This window comes from Zosterops lateralis, assembly GCF_965231275.1.
Source record: "Zosterops lateralis genome assembly, chromosome: 4".
NCBI lineage: Eukaryota > Metazoa > Chordata > Aves > Passeriformes > Zosteropidae > Zosterops > Zosterops lateralis.
The window spans coordinates 20291861-20314887 of record NC_139765.1 but is presented as its reverse complement, the minus strand read 5'-3'; the positions used below and the strand labels follow the sequence as shown (position 1 = coordinate 20314887).

The 23027-nt window shown below is 41.7% G+C and overlaps 1 protein-coding gene and 1 long non-coding RNA gene across 9 annotated transcripts in view; one reads left to right on the top strand and one right to left on the bottom strand.

Moving 5' to 3' along the window:
- LOC310908484 overlaps window positions 1-23027 on the top strand; it is a 311975-nt gene that overhangs the window by 77587 nt on the left and 211361 nt on the right. The window lies entirely within an intron of this gene.
- On the bottom strand, window positions 544-17479 carry TMEM263 (transmembrane protein 263). 8 transcript variants are annotated; one of them, XM_083858677.1, is made up of 5 exons: window positions 17241-17252; window positions 14966-15051; window positions 13511-13572; window positions 7729-7798; window positions 544-3256 (listed from the first exon to the last, which is right to left on the bottom strand). In XM_083858677.1, exons 2-5 carry the CDS (start codon window positions 15012-15014, stop codon window positions 2970-2972), a joined length of 468 nt encoding a protein of 155 aa, XP_083714803.1. In that variant the 5' UTR covers window positions 15015-15051; window positions 17241-17252; the 3' UTR covers window positions 544-2969. The 8 variants fall into 8 exon arrangements, with proteins under 8 accessions (XP_083714803.1, XP_083714802.1, XP_083714804.1 ...); XM_083858676.1 differs by lacking the exon at window positions 17241-17252 and adding an exon at window positions 17014-17099; XM_083858678.1 differs by lacking the exon at window positions 17241-17252 and adding an exon at window positions 17070-17087.

Below are 23027 nucleotides of genomic sequence, written 5' to 3'. Positions count from 1 at the left end.
AACTTTATCTGGGGACCTGTTTCTCTCTTCTTCATAGGATTCATTTACAATAAAACCTCAGGAAAGCTCCCAGTCACAAAAACACTGTATTGCTGAAATCCTCATCTTTTGTTACTCACAGTGACTGTGGACCAGCCTGTGAGTAAGCCTTTCACTACCTAGAGAGCAGTCAGGCATACAAGCTGCCTTCATAAAGATTTTGCCTTTTGAAAGAGGGACTGGGAAAAGGAAAGTGAAATAAAGCTACCACAAAAACAATCCCAAGACAAAAGAACCTCACTCACCCAGAAAATTTCAGTTCCATATTCCATTCAGCTCACTATGATCTTAAAACTGGTTATTCCCAAGCATCACTGACCAGGAGAAAAGAAAATTAGTGCAAAGGATTTTGTGCTGTATCTGTGCACAGCTTACACACTGAAAGTACAGCTTTTGTTAAAAGCTGGTTGGTGCTAAGTAGATACAAATAAAATACACTCTGGAGCATGGTACTGTGGGAAGATTTTATCTAAGTATGCCTTTCTCCACAAAACTAAGGAAGCTTTCAAATGTCTGAAACAGCAACAATTTAATGTTTCACAGGTGGCAGGACAGAATTTGAACAAGTTTTTAAGATGAAGCAAGTTTCATAAGTGAATGGAAAACACACAGGATATAGGACAAAGCTCTTTGAAAACTAAACCCATATGCCATGTAAAAGTGTTTCAGTTACAAGACTCAAAATAATAGCTACAGGATATGTTAAAAACAAAACATAAGGAAGTGTTGGCAACTCTTTATATACCTAACATTGCTTCTCTCAGACCACGCTTGTTTTGTTGCAAGTTTCATAGTCTAAAGAATATGATAAACAAAAGGGTAAGAATGATAAACAAAAGGGTATGATCAGTTCAACATTCCCATTTTCAGAAAAACTATTAGGAAGGGTTTGGTTGAGTGTCAGAAATTATCACTGTGCTCCAAATAGGTGACTCTTAAAGAGTTCAGTGGCAGCACTTAGGGGATATGGCTATACTGGAAATTGCAGGGGAGCAGACAATACTAAATTATATGCTGCAGCTAGATTGCCTCTGTTATCCAGGCTAGCTATTTCTAGAACTAACTGGTACCTCTAAACCATACCATATTCTATGCAATTTGCTTTTGACAGTTAAAAAAAAAAACCCAAAACCAGTTAAAGTCTTCCATTTGTTGGATCAACTTACCTCATTACACCCCTGCAGCAGATCAGAATCAAGCAGCTGCTGCATCTAACAGAAGGAGCAGATGCCATTTTTTGGGTTTTTGCTCTTCCCACCACCCCAAGTTCCCATGCTTACAAGTACCACACTTCCAACATATATGACTTCTGATATAAAGTTGTTACAGAGTGCAATTGATGTAACAATGGCTCAGAGAGATTGGGTGACTACAGTACCCTAATTGAGACATGGTGTACTTTTAACACCCGTGAACAGAGGACTAAATTTGACAAGTGACATGTTTTGTTTTGGTTTTTTTTCATTTTTAAAAAGTCCCCCCCCCATATATATTCCTTCTAGTACAACCACAGCCACTGAAAAAGTAAGTGTATGAGTTCTCCATAGAAACACAACTTGTTAGAAAATAACTGCATACAGCACAAAAAAAGGCCTTCTGTGGCCTTCCAAGGAGGTTACTTGCAAAATCAGTACACAAATAAAAGATCAGAAATGGTTTCTATTTTAAGGCAACCTCATGCTGTGCCATTACAAGTGCATTTTGCCTCACATGTTGCAGAGGATGTACAGATGTTCCCATTTGAGGTGTCAACATTTGGAATCTGTCAGTATACAAATTATTTGAATCATATTTGGTTTTTTTTAAGGCTTCATCTACTGTTTTTGGTTTGTTTTAAATAAAAGTATTGCATTTTACTCAAAAGCCAAAGTGAAAAGTATGGCAAATGTAGTGGAAATTTCCTTGCATTTGCTTAAACAGCGCAAAAAGCTAATCTGGTGCATCATGGAGTTGAGAGAACAGCTTTTCTAGTTCTTCAGTGGTTTCCAGCTACACAAGAATTCCTAGCAAGTTAGATAGCTGTGCTAGATGACCACGAACATCAGCCCAGTTTCCACAGGCTGTCATTTTTTCTAGTGTCTATAAGAAGTTTATTAGAAGCAAGTTCTCACTTGCAGGAGATAGATGCATATTATTAAATACACCTGAGATGAAGCAATCATGTTTTCAGTAAAAACTGAAAAAGTTTCAGATATCAGAATTTATAAAGAGCTAAAGCTCATTCTGTAAACTGCACTGAAACAACAGGACTGTTCTTTACACAGCTTCACCTAGTAAAAAGAGATTTTTTTCTAATAAGTTAGTTAAGTTAGTTTACTCTTTATGATCCTTTCTACCATGTTGTTAAGCTTTTTCACTTCTATCTCCCATTCTCATTTCCAATTTCTGCACACCTCCAGTCTCTTTGCTCCAGTCTTCACTGGCAGAATGCAGTCAGGGATAGTTTATAGTCTGCCTGCAAATACAGGTTCATAACCAAGACTTGGTACGTTCAAGAGTGCTTTTACATAACTAAAGGATCCTTAGCAGGAGGGTGTGGAAACCACTGAGAACAGTAATTGGCATCTTCTTGTATCAATGGTATTACACAGACTACCGAGTTTCTACATTCACATTTTAGTCCAAAACTGCAGAAGATGTACAGTAAGTGACTATTCAAATATGTATTATTCCTTCAGATACACTCATTTCTATGGTTATCAAGTGTAACATTTCACCAGATACAAAGCTTCAATCTAGGCTGTAATAAATCCTCATACGCTGTGCTAGCCAAGCTTCTTCTGTCCTGTTCAGATGAAATCGAGTTACTTGCACAACTCGTTAGAAGATAAAGTGTCTAAGACACATGGCTTCTCATAGTCCCAGTCTTAGCAGATTTTAATGCCACTCACACAATATTCTGGAGAATCGAGTATTTCTCAGTTTTTGTTTTAGTCAGACTTGTCCTTTTTCTTTCCTGTTAAAGGCACTTTACTTGCAACAGCAGATCCTACAGCTGTAACACCTCCAGCTACAGCGGAAACACTTCCTTTGACTAGACCCACTCCCATGGAAGGCACAGATGTGACTGCTGTTTTGGTAATTTCCAAGCTCTTCCCTCCAATCCAAGCAACACCCCCAATTGTGGCACCAACAGCTCCCTTTGTGACACTGAAGAGGCCACCGGTCACACGAGAAAGCATGCCAGCTTGCTGCTGCGGGTGGCCTTTGAGTGACCCTAAGGGAAGAAACAACAAGCAAATCAATCTCAGCACCAGGATTTAGCATTTTCAAAAAAGTGTTACTCAAAAGTACTTCCTTTTCTAGCCTAACACCATTGCATGCAGTCTGTACTTACCTTGCAGGCTGCTTTTCTTGGATGCTCACACAACACATAGTTCCAAATAACAAACAATAGGGAAACCAAGCAAAGAGCAAGTGGAACCACAGTGGGCAGAGCTAGGGAATAAACAGACATGAAATAAAGAGATGAGGGAGCCAGGAGCAGAAATAAAATGCTTGGAGGAGGAGAACTACTTTAGGAGGCAGCAGGAAAGAAAAAACATGCATGGGAAACCTCTGTCCAGCCCTGCCAACATACTGACTTTTTACTGCAATATGCTTTAGGAGAACCAGCAGAACAGGTCTGTCCCCAGTGCCCTCACTGCCCACAACTTGCATCCAGAGCACAGATTCTAAGAGTCATGTCCCAGCACTCATCTACTACAAGATGAAAACTAGGGTGAGCAACTTTCCACGCACTGCCAACGTGCTTGTGAGAATGCCAAGACTGACCCAGGACTCGGAATTCATTAAAAAACTGTAAAGGTCAGAGTTCCTACATGCATGCCTGGAATAATTCAAGCAAATGATGCTACCTAAATGAGAGAATTTCCTACAAAGTTGACAAAAAAGGAAAACATGGATACAGAAGAGTGAAACACAAAGGAGTTGAAAATACTAAGAAGCCCTTCCAGGTTTACACTGGTCTCCTATTTAAGAAATTGATATAGATAATAGAAAGAGTGATGGAAACTGCAAACATAAATGACAGCCTTTTACTTAAAGCCATGTAATACCCTTGGCTGGTTTATTGTAGGCCAGCAGCTTTCAACATGGACATCTCCAGCAAAAATGCATTTCCAACACAAACACACAGGGATCAGAATTTCTATTTATATACAGAAAGCCTTTAAAGCATCACACTCGGAAGTATGCAGACTCTGTTATAACATCCAACGTTGAGGGATTATTCACTAGAAGATTCCTGTGACAAGAGTAATAGAACTTGTAACAAATCTGGTCAGAAACTGTTTCATTTCCACTTAACTGGTTCACTATCATCAGGGTGAAATAGGGGTAAAGTTTCATCCTACTGAATTTTAAGAGCTGATTTCACTGAATCAGAACTGATGTAAGCAAGAAATGATCCATTGTAACTAACTTTAAAAATAATAAAACAAAGAAACAAATGTAGTCTTTACATTTACATGTAATCTGTGTTTTTCTTTACCTTATTTCAGGTAGCCAGTCTTTTGACATCTACGCTATTTCACAGGTGTGAATACAGAATGTGATGGTGTATAAATAACTTCTGGTAATGGCTGGCACGTTCAATTTCCATCCCGTTTGCATTGTCCATGAGGTCTAGCAAACACCCAGGGCTGCAAAGTTTTATTGTCAGTTGATTTCTGTTCTAGGACACACATTCCTGGTCTCTTTGTTATAAAGGGTATGTTTCCAAAGAGTACCAGATCACGCCTAAATCTAAGGAGACTGGCTCAGTCACTCAGATATGGTGCTGATAACACCAAGGTTGTGGGTTGATCCCCACACGGGCCCTCCACCTAAGAGTTGGGCTTGATGATCCTTGTGGGTGCTTTACAACTCAGAATATTCTGTGATTTATGGAGCACTGAGAAAATGACACAAGTTCCCTATCCAGGAGTTGGCTCTACCAGGCTATCTTGTAGCCAGCTTCCTGCTGAAAGGAATCCAAGAATGAATAAGAGTTTGAATGAACTTAGGTGGCAAAGGTTGGCACCACTTGGAAGGCAGAAAGTACAGCATTAGAATAACACTACTCATAAAATGCAGGAGCACAAAAGCTTCTTCCACATGTTCTTTAAAGCCTCTGGGCATCAAGCTTGTTGAGTGTGATTTGAACAAACTATAACTATTTCTGTCTTTAGCAAAATTTGTAATCTGGTTTTGGAATTGAGCCTTTCCTCTAAGGAGTATTTTGGCAGCCTCTTCAGAGAGATGATCTTGCCAGCATTGACTGGTATCCTTCCATCCACATTTGGCCATCTTTCTATGACAGTGTAAGTGTATCATGTTTAAGGCCTTGCACAACATTCAAAGTGGGGTTGCTTCTCAAGGAATCTTCCAATATTTTAAACTCGTAAGGCTTGAAGAGTGCATATGAACCAGAACCAAAAGGAAAAAGTCTCTTCAAGGATAGAGTTTACATTAAGATGAGCTGTGCTTCATTCCACTCCCTCTAACTACACCAACTTTCTCCATCTCCTTAGACTTCATATTCAAACTAGTTATTGTCATACTAAAAAACAACGTGCAGAAGAAAATAAGTCTTAGCTGCTCACAGATTTTAAATAAAACATTGCAATAAGCAGTGATGATCAAAGTCTGCTGGTATGCTCTGAACCTGGAAAACCTAGTGAATATTCTAGGAAGATAAAGAATGCCCATTTGTTTCACTGCCTTACTCAGTAAAGAATTGGTTCTAGTTCTCAGACCACTGTTCGCTTTCTATACATGATGTTTAACATGTATAAAGCACAAATCTTTAAGGTAAAAAAATTCCTAACAACTAAGCAAGCAAAACCCAGTCTTAAAAATTAGACTTGAAGATAACACATTAGGGTGTAGCTTCCAATCAAGCATTTGTTATGTGAAATGTTTCTCGGATCTTAATACTAAAAGAGCAAGATTTTTTGTCCTCACACCATGCTACTACAACAAGTATAATAGAGCTGAAGAATTACTGTGCCATGAAAACCTATTTTTCCCTTTTCTCTCATCTTCTTCTACTTGTGTTTCTTGCCTAATAGTTGTTAAGAATAAGAGTGAGCTACTCCACTTCAATCCTTTCTACTACAGTTAATGGATAATAATGTTGTTCAAATGAAGTAAATTGTTCAGTTATACAACATATAAGAGCTGAGGTGAAAAAAACCCCAGACCAACAAACAGAACTTTAAAGCGCCATTATAAACTGAAGAGCAATGAATTGAGAGGAATCATGACTCGCCAACCTCTACATCCAACACATTTGGTTTTAAAGCAAGAGCAGACAGAACATAGACAACCTATATGCCAAGAATGGCTTTTGATCTAGTATGTTTCCAGTCACATTATGCAAACAAGACTCTGCTCAATCCTGCCAGTCCACAGCTTGGAAGAAACTCTGCTCATTTGCAACTGCATTTCCTCTGCAGGTCTAATAACCAACTTAATATTCAGTTGGTTCAGGAGACAACAACGTCACTGCATTAACAAAGTCAAGTGAGTGTTTATTTTTATGAAACTGTGAGATTGTGAACTGTAGGAACATCCGTGGACAGCAGGGAGAAGGAACTCTGCAGACCTGAGATATTCTAGAAACGTGGTTTTATTGCAAGGGTCGTGGGTAAGATGGGCTTTGCCTTCAGCCACCAGCCTCGGCTGAAGGGAAGCCCCAAAAAGAGAGGGAGAGAGGGAGGGTATGAGGTAAGGGAGGTTAAAGAGCTAAGAGGGGTAAGAGAGTTAAGAAGAGTGCAAGGGTCAGAGTAGTAAGAGCTAGGGCAGGTAAGAGGGCAGGGGTCAGAGTGGTAAGAGCGTGAGGACCTTATTACAATACATTATATCTCCTTTTGTGTTGAATTTCTAATTTACAATGACCAACCGGCACGAGATACAAAACCTACAAACTTTGCATGCAGCCTATCAGAACTACTATATTACCATATCATCCTATATGCTAAACTTTAAAGACTACTTTTCTTATCTACTTTTTCCCTGATGCCTTGGCAGCGTGGAGAAGGGCTAGATTCTTGAGTCTTTTTATTTTCTATCCTTCAACCCATCTCCAGCTAATCACCATCTCCCTGCCTGCCATGATCACATCTCAAAGCTGGCCTTCATTTCTATTTCACTCACAGGTTTTACATCTCCAGTATTTCTTGCCAGGCAATCATATCCAATAAGCCCTTCCTGTCCCATGTTTCCCAACAGTGAACAGTTGGAACCACTGTTATTTGTATGATGGAAAACAGTCTCCAGAAGCACTAATGAAGTTTTATATATATTTTTAAAACATCTTGCATAAAAGTCACACGCACTATGAACACAGCAATGTGTCCAACAATGAAGCTGGGATCTTTCCATCTCACATAATGAATAGCAGAAATAAATGCCCATTAGACCAGTTCATATCTCTGGAAACTAATCTGCAAATTAAGTCCTTCAGTAACTGCCCATCTTCTCTATAATTTTTAGGTACAGTTGTTCACTCAGTTATATTCAGTGGCCTTTTTGTAATCAGGATAATGCAGAAGTGAACAATAATCCAGGCCCATCTCACCCCAGGGTTGGTTTGTTTACTGTTATGTACAAGAAAGTCAAAGTGTTCAGCTTGCAGATCCATTTTTTAAAGACAGAACTGAACTTCTGATTAATTTACTTCATACAATGAAAACTAAGACATACCTTCTGGTGGTTCATTGTGAACGTATGATGGGACTTCCTGTTGATTTCTGTCCATTTGATTCATTATTGCCTAAAAAAAGAAATTCACATGTGCTATACATCTTTTCTGGCAAAGCATAAATGAAATCCATTAATCCAAAATTCAAGTAGATTAAGTTCCACAAAGAGAACTTCTTCTTCGTTATTATACAAGTTAGCACGTCCTGTCAAATTGCTCCTATTTTTATTATTAGACTGTGCTTTTGCATTCTTCAACCAGACACAATATTTAAAAAAGGAGCTCTCCATCACATCAGCAGGCTTGGTGAGAGCTGCCACACTACACCAAGTGCATCTCAAACCTAAAAAGCAATCAGAAAGACAAGTAGGAAAATAAAATAGCTACTGCCACGCAACAGCTTACATTTAAGTACTGAAAAAGAAAAGCCTAGTGATCATAGAGGTAGTTGCCACTAGAGAAACAACAGCAGCATGCCTGTGAGATCTGCTGGTACCCGGAAAGCTATTTTAAAACACCAAATCCTTGCAGCATAATTTGAACAAATGCCATGAAAACAACACGGAAGAACAGCAACAGAAACACACGATTTATCTTGTCACAAAACTGCATAAATGGTGTGGTGATAGCAGCAGGACTAGACTGTTTTAACTCTACGCAAACTTTCCAATGGAAACATACCAGGGAACACTTCTTTACATCAGAACTGTTTCCCAGAGCAGTTCTAGAGCAGCAGTCCCTGACAGGGGAAGCATAGGAGAAAGCTCAATCAGCAGCTCTTCTTACAGAAATTTTCCTCTAGAGGGGAAGAAAGTAATAACCAGTCCAGGTTTCCTTTCTGCTTTTCTCCCCCACCAAATCATGCTTTGATATTAAGTCCTGCCTCCTCCCCTGAGTCCTCCTGCTAATCTTGCTTTCCCTCCTCAGCAAGCACCAAGGTCAGAAAAAGGAAAAACAAGTTGCATTACAACAGTCAGCATCCTTCTCTCTTTTTCCAGTGACCTCTTAGATCCCTTCCCTCTGCACAAGTCTTTAAATCATTTCATTTCTTCCAGGAGTCAACAAGCACCAGAAAAATGATTCCTGTTTCTCTTGCCATGCCCAGATCTCTCTGTATGTGCTCTGAGTGAGAAAGCAGTGGCTGGGATCTGAAGAAGAAATGCAGAGGCAGAAGCAGGTAGGAAGACTCATCCAGAAAACGAGCTAAAATCCTCACAGTATTATTATGAAGTTAAAACATAATGAAAAAAACTGCCACCCACATACTAAATCATGGATCTTTAGATGAGAAGCAAGCCTAAATTGAATAATAGAGTCCTCCCAATCAGGACTAAGGGTATTAGTTCAGGGCTCAGAAAACACAGGTACCTTCACACAAGAAGCTGAACAGGGAAGCAAAAACACCTACTATCAGGATGGCCAATTTGATGGAAATGCTGAACAAGTGCCACTCAAAAGCCAGAAATCCAAACATGCTAGCTAAGAAATAGGAAAGTATCATATGATATTCCAAGTTGAGAGGAAACCACAAGGATCATCAAAGTCCAACTCCTGGTGCTGCACAGGACAACTCCAAGAATTACACCATGTACCTAAGACCATTGTCCAAATGCTTCTTTAGTTCTGTCAGGCTTGGTGCTGTGACCACTTTCCTGGGGAGCTTGTTCCAGTGCCCAACCACACTCTGGGGGAGTCTTTTCCTAATGTCCACCCTAAACTTCCCCTGACACAGCTTTATGCCATTCCCTTGGGTCCTATCACTGGTCACCAGAGAGAAGAGGTAAGTGTCTGCCTCTCTGCTTCCACTTGTGAGGAAGCTGCAGAGTAGCAACACATCAAGTTGGAAGACTAAAACACATGACGGCAAGAAGACAATTTTAAAAAGTATCAATTATAGAACTCCTTGTTATTTTATTTAATCACAGATAAGGGGAAGAAAATTTTTTTAAAAGAACTAGACCAATCCCAGGGAGCAAATGAGGACAATCAGGTTCTGAGAAAAGACCTGAATCAGATACTACATGACTTCTTTGCATTCATCTAATGCAAGCTGGAAGATACACAAGGTTATCATCCTCACTATATGACATTCCATGTTGGTTTGTTGCTTTTTTCCAACTTGAAATAATATAAAGCATTGTAAGAAAGAGTAGACAGAAAAAACTGATAGGCCTGACATTATTCAATCAAAATATCTGTATCAAGATGAAGCAACTATGTTCCTAATTAACATGTGGCCATTTCAGTTATGAAGATGATTACTCCACCAGGAATGTCGAAGTTTAACCACTGCTTTAGGGAAAGTCCTAAAAAGAGTAAAATAAAACTCAGAACACAGCAAGTCTTAATTCAAACAAAGGAATGAAAAAGTGACCAAAACAGTTTCAAAACAGACTCAGTGGAGACAAATGAGTAAAGCCAGAGGTAAATTATTTTTTATAAATAACTTCATCCGTGAATTTATTTGTATCTAGACAGCATGTAACTCCTAAAAGAACACCAGGTGAAATTGCTTCTTTGAGCTTCCAAAATGTTTCTGTCAACAATCCATGTTAGAGATTCAGAAAAGTTATCTAATCTTAAGAGGATAGAGAAAACACTGTAAGGGATTATCAACAAGTTTAGAGGGGAGTTGGAATAAGTTACCAGTTTTGGACATAGGTAGAACACTAGAAACCATCATAAGACCTCACACAAGGTTTAGTATTTTCTGCTATTAAGAAAGTATTGGATACAGCATCATTAACAGCAGACACAGCCCAGATGAAGCCCCTGGAATCTGTTGTACATGACATAATACCAGTATTTAATTAAGATACACTTGTCCAATAGAAAGAGTTAGACTGGCAGACAAGACAGGTAAGGATTGCTTTCATAACTCTCCACAGTTTAGTTTAGACTGTTAGATTTGGTTTCAGTTCCTGCAAAGCTAAATGACCAAAGCATACCAGGGGAATTTCACAGCAGAGTTTCTAGTCTAGTGTCCTGGGTTGTAGTGTAGGATGTACACAAAGTATTTATTCTATCACCATCTTCATGATCTGTTGAAACCAGGTGGGGCAGTGTCTTCCCAGGCCCCCTTCCTTTGGGGTGTCTTCTGCTAATGGCCCATCAATGCCTTGCCCATGAGTCACAGGTAACTCCCTCCAGGAGCTCTCTCTGTTTAATGGGCCATCAAGGACACACTTCATGACTCATCATCCCATTGTGAGATGCTCCGCCCAGGGGGAGGAGCCAAGCATTCTCACCTGGATATAAGCTGGGATTTGGGACAGTACAGGCAGCCCTTACCTACTGAATTCCCAGAGGACCAGAGTTATCAGACCTTTCTACAGGATCACTGCTTCAGGAAGACGACCTCATCTGGACTGCTTCCACCACCCTGCTCAGGTTGTATTCTAACTCTGTCAGTGGTCTTTTGTGTTATTGCATTTCTTTTATTTTACTTATTTTCTCTCTTATTTCTCTCTGTATTTCTGACTTGGAGCCTCTCACTTGTTTTGCTTTCAAACCACAACATCTAGTTTAAAAGTATATTAGAAAAAAAAATAGCAGCATATATAAAGTCACAGCACTGTATACAAAAAGTGGTTCAGATTAGGCAGTCCTTCCCATTACCTTTCCTAGAAACTCAAGGTCAGATAATTGTTGAACCCAAGCTTTTCCTTAAAAGTTAAATACAAGTATTACACAATATATATAATTCACATGCACTGGTTTAACACAATTGCAACAGAAATACTTCATTCCCTTGCAAGTAGGCAGATCCCAGTGGTCTTTCTTCAGGCACTGGCAAACTGCTGCTATCAGGCCCTAGAAGTCAATGGAGAACTACACACACCTGAGAACAGCAGCTAAGGCAAGTAAGTCCCTGTTGGTAAGACTGAATTTTTTCTACACAGAAGGGAGCCTTGAGGGGATTGCAGATCAGAAAGTTGAAAACTACTGTTTGATGGGTGGTTCTACAGGTGCCTGAAAGCACTCCAGGGATGCTAGGTACCTGGTTGGACTGGATGATCTGGAAAATCTCTTCCAACCTTGGTGATTCTACAATGCTGCAAGAGTCGTGCCCAACCAGCCTGTACTATGTTTTACTCACGGTTCTATGATATCAGTGCAAACGAAAGCAGAATCACACCACTGTCAGAAAAGCCTCACAGCCTCATCCAAAACACAATTTGGCACACAAAGCACGATTCCGGTCCTTTTGTTTTTCTGCAGAAGCTTTCCAGGGAATCCCAGAATCAAGATCAAGATCCAACAAAGGACTTCTACAGAAAATTTTAAGATATCTATGTTACAGTTTGCATCCAATTTTGTATCCAATCTAACACGTCAGGAGACTTGGAAGACTCTGAACAGTGATGCAAAAATCCTGTGTACTAAACAGGGTGCAGCATTAGGGTGAACAGGATATGCACAGGAGCATGGTTTAAACCTGGCTCCCTTCCAGAGATTTAAGATGAGTATTTCTATTGATTGGAGGTCAAAGGCCTGGAATAACTGCTCGGTAGCAGATTACTTCATGCACTCTTCGGAGTAAGAGAGTAGGAATGTACAACGTTTTTCTTGATAAAAAGATAGAAAAACAGAAACCACTCACTACATTTTATGTAATACCATGGAGGTAAAAGCACTTAATGCCTCCTTTGTCTGTTAAGATCTAGGCTTGTATGTCCTGCTTTGCACTAGAGTCCCCAAGTTACCAGACTGCAGTGTATCCTAAGGGAGGATCCTGTTCAAGCTTTCCCTTGAAGACGCGTCCCCACGAAGAAAAGAAAGCGAAGTTCATGAGACCCAACAGAGATTACAACTCAACTGAAACCAAAGGCAGTGACCCAGAGATGCAAGTATAAGACTTTAGTGCAGTTAAGTCATTCAGACATGCTATAGGTTAAGGAACTTTGGAAACTTGGAAGCTGGAGATTCAAAGTCCCCACTATGCACTGAATCATTAGTCACAATGATTATAAGTACTGCAGGTGTGCACAACAAGGCAAATATTTATCAGAAACCTGAACTTTGGAACCCTTCTCATGCATTTTCAGAATCTTCTTCAAAGTACACTAAGACTGGCCAAAGAAAAAGAGAAGAAGAAAGCAAGCAAAGAGATCTTTCTTTTGCATTTTCAGCCTGTGATGCCAAATTCACTTGTGTCACTGCAGAAAAGCCTCCAGCTTCATTTAACATCTTCATTAAATGATGACACAGAATGAGGCAGGATCTAGATGAGCCCCAGCAAAACTCATGGGGACATTCATAAAGCAGAAATCTATCTGAAATCTATCAAACTTCACTTTCTTTCTTCATCTGTGTTTTCTCATGTCAAGAAGTGGAAGCAAACCCAGATCTTAAAAGAGATTTCAAACAGGGATAAATATAAATGACTACTTTTTTTCCCTGTATGCTTATGAAGATGCTATTCATTCAAGATATAAGGGATAACTTCTCATCTTTCTTAACAATACATTAAGATAAATTGTTGCCTTCATACAAAAAAAATTTAAAAAAAAATGAAAGTCACTCAACTGATTTGAAAGAAAACACACTTCCATATTGTCAGAATATGAAAATACATAGAGAACTTAAATGTTTTATGCTGTTGTAAAAAAAAAAAAAAAAAACAACCAAAACAGGAAATTGTTTAGAAGAACGTTTTTAATTCAAGAGCTATTTGTAACATTAACAGTGTTATAAGACCTTGGCTTGTCAAGAAGCTCTAGAAGTACCAGCACAGCTACACATACATTCACATCAAAGAAGACTGAAATAAAACTTACTCACCAAATATACTCCTTTGTGAAGATTTCTAGTTAGTTGTCTCCACAAAAATATTCTGCAGACACCTATGAAAAAGGCAGAAGGTTAATGACATCTTAGGGAACACTGACTGTCACATACCTGCCACGCGTGTACAGTGGGAATCAGGAATGCAAATTCCCACAGTATGGAAGAAGCATACTTGGTATGGCCTTAAGATGCCAAACTTTTATAGATTTGTGTCACCAAAACACCAATTCCTTTTGGGCAATAAAGATAATTTTACTTGCTCCATGTGCTGCCATAAAGATTGCTATGAAGCAAGATAATCCGTTTTAAAACTCAAATGCTCCTTAATAAGCCTGCAGTTGTTGGACTGTAATTTGTATAAAGTTTTAGCCTTCCATTGAGAAGTGGGTTCTAACCATCACAGACATGTGCAATTTCCCAAGTTTCAGCAGATGCTCTTGGTGTCTTTCTGACTTTACAGATAAAAAGCCCTTCTGTCTCAGCACAGCAAACCTGGCCCAAGCAGCAGATAGTGAAAACTGCCTTGTTTCAATGCACTACTCAGATATTTGTGGGCAGCAATGAAACGACCCAAGGACGGGGCCAATTTCAGCTAGCAGCTTAATGCTGCTCCAGAGAGCTGCAACAGCAGCAGCAGCAGCCAGTGCTGGAACTTTCACCTGACAGAGCTGCAAACAAACCCATTCCCCTGTCTTGTTCCACCACAAAATAAGTTATCTTCTTTCTGGCTACCAGCTATGCAGGTAGAAAGCGTGGCTACAGAGCTGATGGAAAACAAAAAACTCTTGCCACATGCACAGTTCTTCCCCTCTTTCAGCAGCTGCAGCACATTTCTGAATGAACCTGATGTATTTCATGCACATGGAAAAAAAATATTTTTAGGTATGATAGTTTAGAAAATAAATTTTTGGAAGAGCAACAGTGCTCTACTCTCCAAATTAAACATGGAAATAAGCGTGAAGCAAAAAAAGGTAATCCCACCTATGGCTGCTTTCCGGGATATTGCTCCAAGCTGCATAAGCAACCCCTCAATATTAGCTTTGCTGCCTCACTCCTAAGATTAGGGCTTGTAAGGTGTCACAGGCAATTGTGCTCAGTGCTCTTAGTTCTCCCAGACACAACCCTCAGAGCACAGCCAACATAGAAATGTGTGTTTCAGTTTGCTACTGCAATGGAGAGAGTTGACTAAGCTTCTGCAAGAAGAGTCAGTGCTAAAAGCACTAAAGTACAAAAACAAACCTAGGCACGTAGAAAGCATGTAGCTAAAAAACCAAGAGCATAGCTAGTGTTTCAACAAGCCTTCAGTTTAAAACCCAAGTTTCAAAATTCAGATTTATATACAAAGCAAGACTGGCTTGGAAGCAAGCATGCTGTGAAAAAAAGACTGCATTTTCAAGTAAAGACCACAAGAAGTTGATCAGAAGTTTCCAGGTGTGAACCATGACTTACTTCCAAGCCTACAGCAGGATGGGCTACAACTTCTACCAAAAGTTGCCATATGCAATGTATGTAACAGGCTCACAGTATGCAGGGTACTGAACACAGATGGAGAGGTTAATGTAATATATCTGTATTAAAAACCAAACACACACCACGATTTAAAGCAAAAGAGAGGTATAATGCCTCCTGCAAAAAAAAACCCCCTTAACTCTGCCCAGGACACTACTATGTCATATATACCATGGATGGAGGATCCACCATTTCTCTATCGATGCCAACTAAAATATAGATCAGGGTCCAGAAGACGCTCAACAGAACACCTTATGTTGGCAATCAAGTTTTCTCTGATGCAATGACTTACAAGATATAAAATCAAAGGTGGCATGAATCAGAGTTCCCCTTTTCTAGTTCTCCACAACTGGTTCCTAAGAAGTACATGGTAAATTCCAGTAAGGTGGACAGCACAGCTTCGGAAAGACCATGAAAACTCCATTTTACCAGTTGTGTCATCCTCTGCCTCCTCTGAGCTCAGTTTTTGGAAGAGGCTTCCCCGTTTCTTTTTAACACTTGCCTAATGCCTGTGCTCCAGATCAGTCTCAGATCTCCTTTTCCAGAAGACCCTGAAAGACAAAACCTGACTGTGCCTAATAGCCAGTGATAGAGCAGCTTCTGAACTTCCCTTGCCATTTCTGCTAATAAATTAATCTTTTCCCCAGCATCCACCACCTGTTTGTTGACTCCTACATGACATTTAGACCTCGTCACTTGCTGGACATGACCACTTTTCTGTTTGCACTTTTGCAGCCCTGTCCATTTCTACACTGAGGAGGCAACACTAACTTTTCTGACTATTTAAGAAAGTTTTAATATAATATTAAATATTTAAAATTGATAATATCAATGGATCTATATTAAATGGAAAATACTTTCTGAGCAGTCTTAAAACTGACGTGCATACAAACCAGTACTTACACGCTAAATTAAGCTACCTTGTACATACCCCTCCAGTCACACAGGGACATCCTGCCTGAAGTGGACACACTGAAACAAGCTACATGCACACGGTATTTGCCCTCCTTATGGAGGGACATCCTGATTCAGAGTTCTCACTTTCACCCCAATTAAATGAGCAGAAGGAAGCATTTAATGGCATCCACAGAGGCTGTCTCTGAGATGACATTGTCTTCTACAATGACCAGGACCAGGCATACAGCTAAAATAACCTGCCTTGATTTCCAGCCCACACCACATAACCGCCTAAATGACTGTGGAAAGCTGCTCCCAAAGAGTTCCCAAAGAAACCTCATATACTACTCCATCAAGCTGGACTCGAGAGTCACAGGTGAAACAAAGAGCCTATTACTACAGCAAACATCCGAACATTCCAAAGTTTAAAAAGAAGAAAACCTGAAACAAAGCTTCTCCTGGGTCGGAGAAAATCACGAGGGAGAACAAGACCATCCAGGAGCCAAGCCGAGGCGAGCACGGCTCCCTCCCCTGCCCTCCCTCCCAGGTGGGGGAACCGCTCCTCCAAGGGCGCCCAGCCCAGCGAGGGTGGCAGCGGCAGGGCAGAGCAGCTCACCCTGCCCTCGGTCTCGCAGCCGGGAAGCCACCCGCCCCTTACCCTCGGGTGGCCGAAGCCCCGCAGCCCCTGCCGCGTCCTCCCCTCGCAGCTACGTCGCAGCCCGCTGCCCCTGTCCCCGGCCGGGCTGGCGCGGGCACTGCCGGCATCTCGGCGCAGGGCGGCGGCACTGACGTGGCAGCCAAGGCCGCAGCGGAGCCGCTACGCCCGGCCCGGCCCGGCCCTCCCGCCCCGCGGAGCTGCGGCAGGAAGCACAAAGGCGGCCGGGCTGCGCCCGCGCCGGGGACAGGTGGCGGCGGCTCCGCATCCTTGACCCGCCTCTCCCGCCGGCGGCTCCGCCGGGTGCTGTCCCGCCTCCTCCCTTCGAAGTTCCCCTTCCTCCGCGGGGAGACAAGGAGGGCGCTCAGGGCTTGCCCGGCTGGCGGCGGGACCGGTGGGCAGCGGCCGCTCATCCCTTCCTCGTTCCTTCACTCACCACACAGCGCTCACGGCTCGCTTGGCCCGCCCGGGCTCCGCTCAGACTTTACTTACTCTTCTGCCCGTCCCCGCTGCCGACGTGGCGCCCGCCGCCGCCCGCCCTGCCGGCGCCCGCAGACCCCGCCCCAGCGCCCGGCGCGGCCCCTCGGCGGCCAGGGGCGCCGCCGCTCCCGCCCCCTGCCCGCCCCGAGGGTGCCGGGACCCGCCGGCCCCCGCCTCCTGCACCTCCTGCGCCGCTGCCCGTGCCGCTCCCTCCCTCAGAGGAGCCGCGCCCCCCGAGGGCCTGCGCAGGCCCGGCCCGACCCCCGTTGGACCCCATCGCCCCAGGGGCACCTTCTTCCCCTGGGGCCGGGAACCGAGGTGGAGGGAGATGCCGGGGAGGGGCAGGGCTGAGGAGAGGAGGGAAGGGAAGGGGTGCCGGCGTTGCTGTAGCTGACCGAGATGCTTCGGAGTGCAGGAGATTGGCTTGTGGCGCTCAGTTGGGCTGGAGAGCGTCTCGGCCGAGAGGTTTTGGTGATGAGATGACCCCGTGGGGCCTTGGGGCACCCTGCCTGTGCTGTTGACACAACGAGGAGGCTGCAGAAGCTCCCTGCAGCACAGAGCTGCATAGTCCGACAGGGAACTGCACCCAGTCCCGTGCCAGCGGGGTCTTGTGGAGCCACGACACTAATCCGAAGGATCTAGATTTATGTTAAGCAATATTTACATTGCACCCTTTATCTCAGCTACTGTTTATGTGAGCTTCTTACATGGCACCTGTAGAGAATAAATATGTGGTAACCATGGTTTAAGGGAATGGCTTTATAGGTAACTGCACCAACAAGGATAGCCGGGTAAAGAGAGGTTTTCTGATGTTCAGCCCTTTCTTTGGAACCTCTCCATGTACATCTCTAAGAATCCTCAGAGATGAACAGTGACTTTCAAGTTTGTTAGACAAGGAAATTCCAGATGGCCAAGGGAGAGAGGAAAGTCACAGGTACTTTGAGTTTAGAAACAGAACTGCGCTCAGCAGCACAGGAATATTAAATACCCTATTGAATGCTTCATGAATTCAGGAAAGTTATATAGGCAAAATACCACCTTTGCTTCTTCCTTCATTTGTGCATCAATGTGACCCATCAGAGCAGTGCTGCATGTGCTCAGAGGGGTTTGCCGATAACAGGGACTTGGCTTTCCTGACCTGCTTAACAAATAACATCCATATTCTCTGTTTTGGATCTGAATGGGTAAAAGCATCAATTTGGGAGAATCCAAGTGAAAAACCAAGGGCAGTGTCTGGTAGGAAGCATACCATGGATTCTGTCAGGGTATGGGAGACATACAGAGTGCATGGATTAGTCATGCTCTTTGGAAGTAGTACTACACAGACACACAGGAGTTCTACTCTGGGAATCTTGATTTCCGTCTGGGAGACTGCGAGTCTTTGAGCTCAGTGTTTGCAGAGAGTGTTTACTATTTAGTGTTTGCCTACCTGGTTCTAATAGACGATACCTGCAACTGTTGACATCATTTTGGTCTTTGAGATAAGGATATTTTCTTATAGCTGCTATTCTTCCCTTGCCCTTAGGCCCGGTTGTCCACGGTGCTTTCAATGCATGTGGTGCTCTGCTTCAAATGCAAGGCCTGAAGCTTCTCTTGGCAGCAGAAACAGTTGCTGCTTGAGTATTTTTTCTGTAATAGAGGTAATCACCCATAAACTTTACAGCACGAGGCATTGAAGAGTGTTTTGCCTCCTAGTAACTGAAAACAAAAGGCATCACAGAGATTAACATCTCTTCTTTTCAAACACTGGAAGACTTGGGATAGCACGGGTCTTGGGTCAGTCAAATGTTTTGCTGAGCCAACCGGAAAGAGCCAACTTCCTTGTAAAGCCGCAGCTACGGGGAGAAGAGCCTCACTGACAGGTGTAATAACTGAAATAACTTCAGGCTGACATCTCTTCAGACAAGAAAACAAATGAGCAGTGTGCTTGTTACTTTGCTAAACCAGTGCTGAAGCTGAGGGAGAGGTTTTGGTTGCAGAGGTGTTGTCATTGTGACTTTTTTTTTTTGTTTTTTCATTCCTTGAATGTTTCATTTATAAACAGGCTCAAAGATGGTCTACTGTTGGTATATTCCAAAAAGACTTCTTAAGTATTATTGCATCTTTCTGACAAATAAATAATATGCTTTCACTGGAAATAGCATGTAATTACCTTCTTAACAATTTTAAAATGGAAAAAATACAAAAAAATACATTTTGTCTTCCCCTGTGGAGGAGTGGTTCCTTCATTTAGATTATAGGTTTTTACATTTTGTCTGTGAATGCACTATGATTATATATGCAGAAAATATTTGAAGTAAGGTCAAAACATATACATTTTGTATTCTTTTGTGAGGATTGTGGTTTCTTCTGCTGCAGTAGCTGTGGGGAACTACAGTCAGAGTTAGAGTTCTGATGTATTGGATTTAATGTAGACCTAGGAAAGAGCCCTAAATGAAGTCCTTCTCTCTCAGTGCAGAACTTAATTTAAAATGTGATGAGTGTCTCCTGAATTCCTTAGCCTTGCAGTTCCATTTTCTTACAGTAGGTAGTAGCTGTTTTGAAAAGGCAGAGCTGTGGGGTTTTGTCTGGTATGTGTCTGGTGAAGTCTATAGACATGTGACTGACAAGAAACTCCAGCTGAACTGTTTGCTCAACAGCAGGCCTGAATGGGGAAGGCAACAGGAAAGCTTGTGAGATGTGCTCTTATATTTTATCCATTTCTAAAGATTCTGAAGTGGAGCAGCTTAGGCCAGAGATGGACCTTATGGGATGCCATCTCCTAGTTTGTATGCCATGGATGTAAACCCCTCCCCATTTGCAGATCCATGCCTGTGGTGTGGGAGAGGGATTAGGCAAGGACTGTATTTTTGCAAATTCCAAATATAAATCTACCATGAGGCTTAAAAATGTGTTCCCTGAGTAGATAACCTAGGTAAATAGTGTGCTGGAAGGAAGGAGGAAGGGAGCTAGGTTAATATCCAACATTTTTTGGTAGTGAGGCTGCTGGCTGATTTACTACTGACAAAACCAGCAGGGATGAAAGAGCAGCATTGCACACTCAAACATATATAATGTCTTCATTGCATATGAAGAGATGTGCTTGGTTAAGCATGATGCCTCACCTGCAGATGCCTTTTGTCTCATAAGAAAGGAAACTGTCTGCTACTTCTGGGTGACTGTAACATGCAAGGGAAGAAACTCGGAGAAGCGAGTTGGTTGCACAGTATTTTTGGCTTAGGGGTCAGGCAGTAACAGAGATCAAACATTCTATTGAAGTACCACAACACTGCCAGCTACCAACAAAAAAGCCAGAATATCCTCCTTCCTTTTTGTTACAGTTATACTAATACAAACTATGAATAAAAAATAACAAATTTAAAGTCTTGGGCCGTTAATTGTTTGGAGGTTATCTTTTTTGTTACCTGTGCGCACACAAGTTCAAGACATTATCACATTATAATTACATACTTTTAAAAAATTATCAAGAAACATGGGTTTTTATATTGTAGTCAGCTCATTAATGAGCCATTAAGGAACTGGTTCCAGCAGCAGAACTATTAATAAGCTGGTTTCAAGTCGTGTGTGTGTGTGCATCATGATTACTTGGCACTTTGCCTCCATTTAATTAAGATTTTGAATTTACATAGTGTTATTCAAACATGTGTTGCACTAGTGTTTACAAAAGTGAATAGATTTAATTGTCTTCATTTTATAGGTCAGGCCACAGTGTCATTTTGGGGTCAAGGGACAAGACTGAAGCCACCCATCCCCTGAAGCAGTCTGGATCTGTTGCTCAACCTGCAGGGTGGCATTTCTTCCATACGACTGAGAAAATGATTGGGTGGACATTGACAAACCCTGAACAAAACAATTACAATAATATTACTTAGTTGAACTATAGTACCCGGTTTGATGTATTCAATGAGATTTGTAGAGATCACAGAAACGCTTCGTATCTGTAGAAATGCAGTGGCCAATTAAAAAATTTACCTTTGACAGGAAAATGATCAAAGTAATTGAAGTAGCTTCTCAGACCTCTAAAGAAAAAAGAAAGATAATCACATAACAAAGAAACACTATTGTTCCTTCTATCACACTGTCTTCATATTATCAGCAATTATTTGATGTTCTAATCTTGCAAGCCTTATGAATATGAGCAGTCATGAGTAACATGAGCAAAGTTTGCTGAAACAAATGAGCCTGGAAAGGTCAGATCCCTGCCTTGAATAAATAGGTACAAATGACAATATTGTTGTTTAATCTCCTAGGTGTGGTGTGCTGCGTAGAAAGGCAGCAACTCTTGTGACAATTTGGGTTTTTACTCAATTTTAAGTAAAATGTCCTTCTTGCTGTTTCCCAGCTGCATGCTCTTCTTGCTAGTGTGTTTTCATAAGCTTTTTTGCTCTGTTTTATGCAGGTGGAAGATTGAGTGAGTTATGAGTTGGGTGTGTGTTCACCCACTTTCACAGCATAACTTCCAAAGAAAATTGTTGGCATGGAAACCTTCCCCAAGAGGTTGACATTTAAAATGACATGCTGTGCTTAGCATGGAGTCACTCCTCAGGTTTATTTCTACCGTGCCTCCATTTTTGTTATGAAATAAAACATTATCAGATTTACAGATCTACACAGCAAGAAGTCTTTCCATGTTTTTGAGGTTACAAACAAAGCAAATATAAAACATAGGCGTGTGAAGGCACTGAGCACTTCTTTCCTTGCTCTTCTCTCTGAAGATGTCTCTGCAGAGCTAAGTGGATGCCTTCCACCAGTTTAATTAAACATTCAACTCCCTGCTCTGCTTCCTTGTTCTTCCCAGTGGACTGATGAAACACAAGCGTGGGGGGGACCTCCAGACTTTGTAACAGCTATTTAATTACCAGGTTATAGATGAGCAAATGCTTTCAGGTACTCTTGGTACCTGTCAGAGGTGGCAGCATAAACAATAAACTACTCTATGATATCTTAAGGTCCAGTAAATGATCTGATCACTGCCAGCTCCTAATCAGGAGAGCCATCAGCTTGCCACTGGCTCTCGAGTTGGGCATATCACAGTAGTGGCATACCAGAGACTCTTTGCTGTTACAGTGTTTATTCCTGCAAATGAAAAGACCAATACGAAACAAAGAACTGTGAAATAGGTCTGGGAACACTCACAAGATGCACCTTCAAGTCTGTTTTGAACTACAAGTCACCTACTTTAAATACAAAGTAAGATCCTATTAATACTGCTAAGGAGTGAATAATTGATGACAGAGCTTTCTGATGCTGTGCCTGATCTCTGCCTGACCACTCCATACTGACAGCAGGCATATTGAGTGGATGAAAGGAACATTCAAAAGTAAAGGCAACCATATGATTTCACAAACCCTGGACTCAAGCTTCTTCACTTCATGAATTACAATCCCCATATACAACTAGGTCTAAATTCTTCACAATGGTTTTGAACCCTTCTTCTCTATGTGGAGTATAGTTTTCTTATTTCTCCTGATTTTTCAAGTCAAACTCTATAATTCCTCTAATTCATTTTCCTATTTAAGAAAAGAATAAAAATAATACCAGTGATGATGATGGCAGCATAATTAATTTCTTACATTTTAAAGCAATGACTTTCTCCTGTAATGCAGTTAACAGTCTGTAGAAGACACACAACACCTTTTTGGGGGTGGGGGAAAGAATTGATGGGATTGCTGTCCTTGCTTAGGGGATTTTCCAGTACAACTCTCTGTTGAACTCTGTGTGGAGCAGGGAGAGGCTGGGTGTCAGAGGTGTGTGTGTGCAGTCTGCCTGAACTCCAGCAGTGGGAACTGCAGCTTTGCCAGGTCCTCCCATGGGTGATTTGGAAATTCTTGCTGTGCTAGGAGGATGAGGAGTGGGAGGAAGAAAACATGGCTGTGGGCTTGGGGTTACAAGGACTTACAGAATTTTTATCTGCTGTACAATGCACTCAGTGACTGCAGTTCTGCAATCCTTTTCCCTTCGTTAGTCATA